Here is a 4,174-nt window from a genome sequence, read left to right on the forward strand (position 1 = left end):
AACCACAGGGACCATTTGCGTAATTTACTCTATCTTATAAATTTAAGTCGTTAAATCAGAATTTTATCAACAAATATGGAACAACACAATGATGGATATGGGCCAGCCCGGAAAGCCCAAACTAAGCAAGTCAATCATAAGATTTGAATTCCATCTTATTACAAGAAAAAAATTCTTAAATTTTCCATATAAAAACTTTCCTGTTTTTATATAACTCGGATCCCAAAAAACAGTATCTTTCAAACATACTTTCACATTTTCACTCCATCTAGTTCTTGATATGATTTATTACAAGTAACATTTCCATATATTCAACAGAAACTTGGATACAAATCATACAATAACATCCAAAAAAAACCGAACAAAAAACAACTCAATCAGCATCCAAGATCAACAAAGATTTATACATTTAACTACAAGATTCCAGTTTCTTCCAAATGCCGATTTATGACGTTTACCACTCTCTTATTCTTTTCTGAAGACTTCTGTTTCTTCAGCCTTGGCAAACCTTCCTTTGATCCGTGGTTGACCATCTGCTAACGCCTTCCTGGAAGCATACTAATAAAAAACAAAGTAATAACTTTAGCGACACAATCGTTTCATTAATGAGAGAAAGAGAGAAGCTTTTAAAAAAAATGATGATTTGTAAAAGAAAAGATTTTGAGAAACGATGCACCTTAATCTTTCGACCAAAATTCCTCTTTGTCTTCTTATCCCTGTATCTTGAAAGCTTCTGCATGCGGGTTTCTTGAATTTGATCACTCGTTACCTGTGGCTGCAACCCATGAACATTCTTCAAATCCATTTCAGTAAAATTCATGGAAATCGGCCTCATTTGATCCGCTTCCACTGAGATTAAACTGTCCGAGCTATCACTTTTTGTGAATGTTCCAAAAGGATACAAAATTTCTTTAATAGCGATGTTATCATCTGTTTTGAAATCTGGAAACTCTGAGGAAGATGATGTTTCTTTTGGCAAGATATCTTTATATTCTTCAAAGAGATTGCTCATGAAGTTCTCATCTTCAAGTAATTCAAGATATGTAAACTTATTTTCTGGAAAAATGATGTCTTCTCCACACAGGGTTATCATTGGTTGTTCTATTATGGGTTCTGGTGTTTTGAAAAGATCCTCTTTGAACCCAAAGTCATAATCGGATATACTAGAGACCTAAAACAAGAAAATAAAAGTTACTAGAAATAGATCATATATGATCAACCATGTTTTATTGAATTGCATTCCAGTTTTGTTACATCATTAGCGCTTAACAAGTATTTGTTCCCTATTTGTTACATCATTAGTTTAACAATTAAGTATAAGTTTATGGGATTTTCTAATATGTGCCTAAGGGCATATATAAGAAGTATTAATTAATTAATGACAAATATTACCATAATTAAATGTAAAATATATTAATTATAACGAATATTACCATAATTAAATGTGAAATTTATTAATAATCTTCATAATAAATTTATTTTGAATTTAATTATGGTAATATTTTTCATAATTAATGCTTCTTATATGTGACCTTAGGACATATATTAGAAAATCCCTAAATTTATTTAAACAAAGTGTTTTCAGTGTTAGAGATTTTTTATTCTTGCAAATGTTACCATATATACTTGTTTAGTTTCCACTAAAAACATTTCTTAAGAAACAAAACTAACAATTAATATAAGTAAAATTGCTTTTTCGTTAATAAAATAGTTAAGACAGTATACATGTGGCAATAGTGTAATTACTACAAACAGCATTAATATTTAGCACTATAATACACATCAACAATTAGATGTTTGATAGTTCCTTCGTAGATTCTAGGAATTAAGTAGTATGAATAAGAAAATTTCGATAAATTAAAAAAATATTAGGTTGCAATCACCTTTTTGTCTTTTAATCGTTTCAATAATTCTAGTCTACATCATTGGGGAAGTTGAGAGTCATATCATTAAGAGTGATCAAATTCCGTACAAAAAAAGAGTGATCAAAGCAATATCTAGTTAAAAAGACAGAAAATTCATAATAAAAAACTAAATTAAAAGTCGAGCCATTAAATCTTAAAAAAAGTTTGAGTGATTAAATCTTGAAAACGACATAAAAATGAATTACATAATGACAAGAAACTTTATAGACCTTGTTTACCATTTAAGAATTGCCATTTTATTTGAAACAAAACTAGCTAATATCTCTTTTACATCTTAACAATAAACAAAACTAATTAAAAAATATAATGGTTTTAACAAAGACACCAACAAAGAAAGTCAACATTTGTTGAGAGTCGGTCAACCTTAATGATTAAATTGCTAACTTAATACAGAAAAAGCACTCATAATATAAAAAACCACGCATTGCAAACAGCGATTTCTAAAAATTCAAAACTAACATGTAAGCAACTGATTATATCATCAATAAAGATAGATTCAAACAAGAAAACCAGTGAAAATGGAATTACCAAACAAGAATTAGACTTCTGTGTGTGACAGAAATCATTAAAGTGATGATCATCAGGTGAGAAATTCTCAAAATAATGGAACATTGAGCCGTTCTATGTGTACACTTATTTTTGACCTAAAAGTCAAAACCTCTTCTTTTTCTTCAGCGATTTGAAGCAAAAAGATCACACCGCTAGATTGTTAATGAAGTAGAAACCACAAGCCAAGAAAGGTACCTAAAGAATAGTAAAAGGTACAACACTTCGTCAGAACACACTTATAGAGAAAGAGAGGAGAAAAGCATCGATAGAGAGACTATTAGTGTATTATTACTCTCTGCATTCTTTGTAACTTTTTCTTTAATTTATATGGGAATGAACTACAAAAAGACAGCCATTAAAGGACCCTCCTCTTTTTGTCTAACTCTAAGTTCGTTTCTTGTACCACTTTTCACGAGATTAATAATGTTTATATTGATTTATGTGTTACAATATAATTTATTTATGGGCTAATAACTATAATGACGAAAAACGAAATTCCATGTTCATCAAGATAACCATATTTGTTAATTACTTCTAATATTTTAAACAAATTTTTGAGAAATAACCAAAAATATCATCAAGTTTGGAACTTGGTAAGTTGCGAAATGCGTTATAAGTTGCGAAAAAACCTTTTTAACAAGAAGTTGTTATGAATTAACATGGATTTCAAAATACTTTTCACAAAAATAAATGATACGAAACGAAACGCAATTAGTATGCAATCGAAATTTGAATTTGACTTGATATTTAATATAAAAAAAATGACGTCGATTCGTATGTATATATAAATCTTGACTTATAGTTTGTGTAAGATTGATAATCTTTTGCTTCATCTCAAAAGGGTTCAGTTCAGACCCTAAAAGATTTCTTGTCCCACTTCAAGAGGCATTTTCTTTTTCTAGGGAGCTGGGTTGGAGGGTTTGCTCTCTATTTTCCTCACAACTAAAGGAGGAAGCTTTTAGACCTTTACATAATGCTCATTCAGGAGAAACTCTTTGACATTAAAAAGGTGAAAAGAAAACGAATCAACCTAGAACCCGATAGAGAATTCAAATATGTGACGACCTCAAAGAAGTAAGGAAGAAAATTTGTTAAAGAAAAGAAAATTAACCAGTAGACATCTTGAATGTTAAAAGGTTTTGAACAACAAAATAAGAGCTGAAAACCAATAACTTTGAAGATTCTCTTTTCTAAATGCAATGTTTGGAAGTTCTAGACCTTCTCCTTAGTAACTTCTAGGCTTCCTTAGTAACTTCTAGGCTTGGTAAAACTTGACATGACAAAACAACCCAACATGAAAATATATAGGTTTGGTAATAGATTTCGACATATTAAAGTAAATGGGTTGATATAATACAACTAATATGTCCTAAATTATACATATTTTATGGGGCATTTAAGATCTTTTGTAGTCATTTTTATAAGTAAAATATGTAAAAATGCACTTTATCACTTTATATTTATATGTTATATGTAAAAGGGTATGTTGGTGAAATAGTAGTTGATAAGGGTCAATTTGAAAATAATTTCGTGAAGCATTGAACAAGAAAGACAACTAGAGTTAAGCATTGCACAGCCCCTGGCGGTGGAAGCGCCAAGGTTTGACCTTGCAGCACAATTTCAGAACATAAATTTATCTTTTATTAATAACATCAATTACATCGACTAAACTAAAAACCTATCTATCTTCATGCAACCTG

At 29.9% G+C, this 4,174-nt stretch overlaps 1 protein-coding gene across 1 annotated transcript; it reads right to left on the bottom strand.

Annotated features, from left to right (window-relative positions):
• Positions 1-242: 242 nt before the first annotated feature.
• LOC145074448 (uncharacterized) lies at positions 243-2,750 on the bottom strand. The gene is made up of 3 exons (XM_079020817.1): positions 2,454-2,750; positions 677-1,171; positions 243-558 (listed from the first exon to the last, which is right to left on the bottom strand). The coding sequence occupies exons 1-3, from the start codon at positions 2,535-2,537 to the stop codon at positions 466-468; spliced, it is 672 nt and encodes a 223-aa protein (XP_078876943.1). The 5' UTR covers positions 2,538-2,750; the 3' UTR covers positions 243-465.
• Positions 2,751-4,174: the final 1,424 nt, after the last annotated feature.

This window comes from Lactuca serriola, chromosome 9 (assembly GCF_051521515.1).
Source record: "Lactuca serriola cultivar US96UC23 chromosome 9, Lser_US96UC23_V15, whole genome shotgun sequence".
NCBI classification, from domain to species: domain Eukaryota; kingdom Viridiplantae; phylum Streptophyta; class Magnoliopsida; order Asterales; family Asteraceae; genus Lactuca; species Lactuca serriola.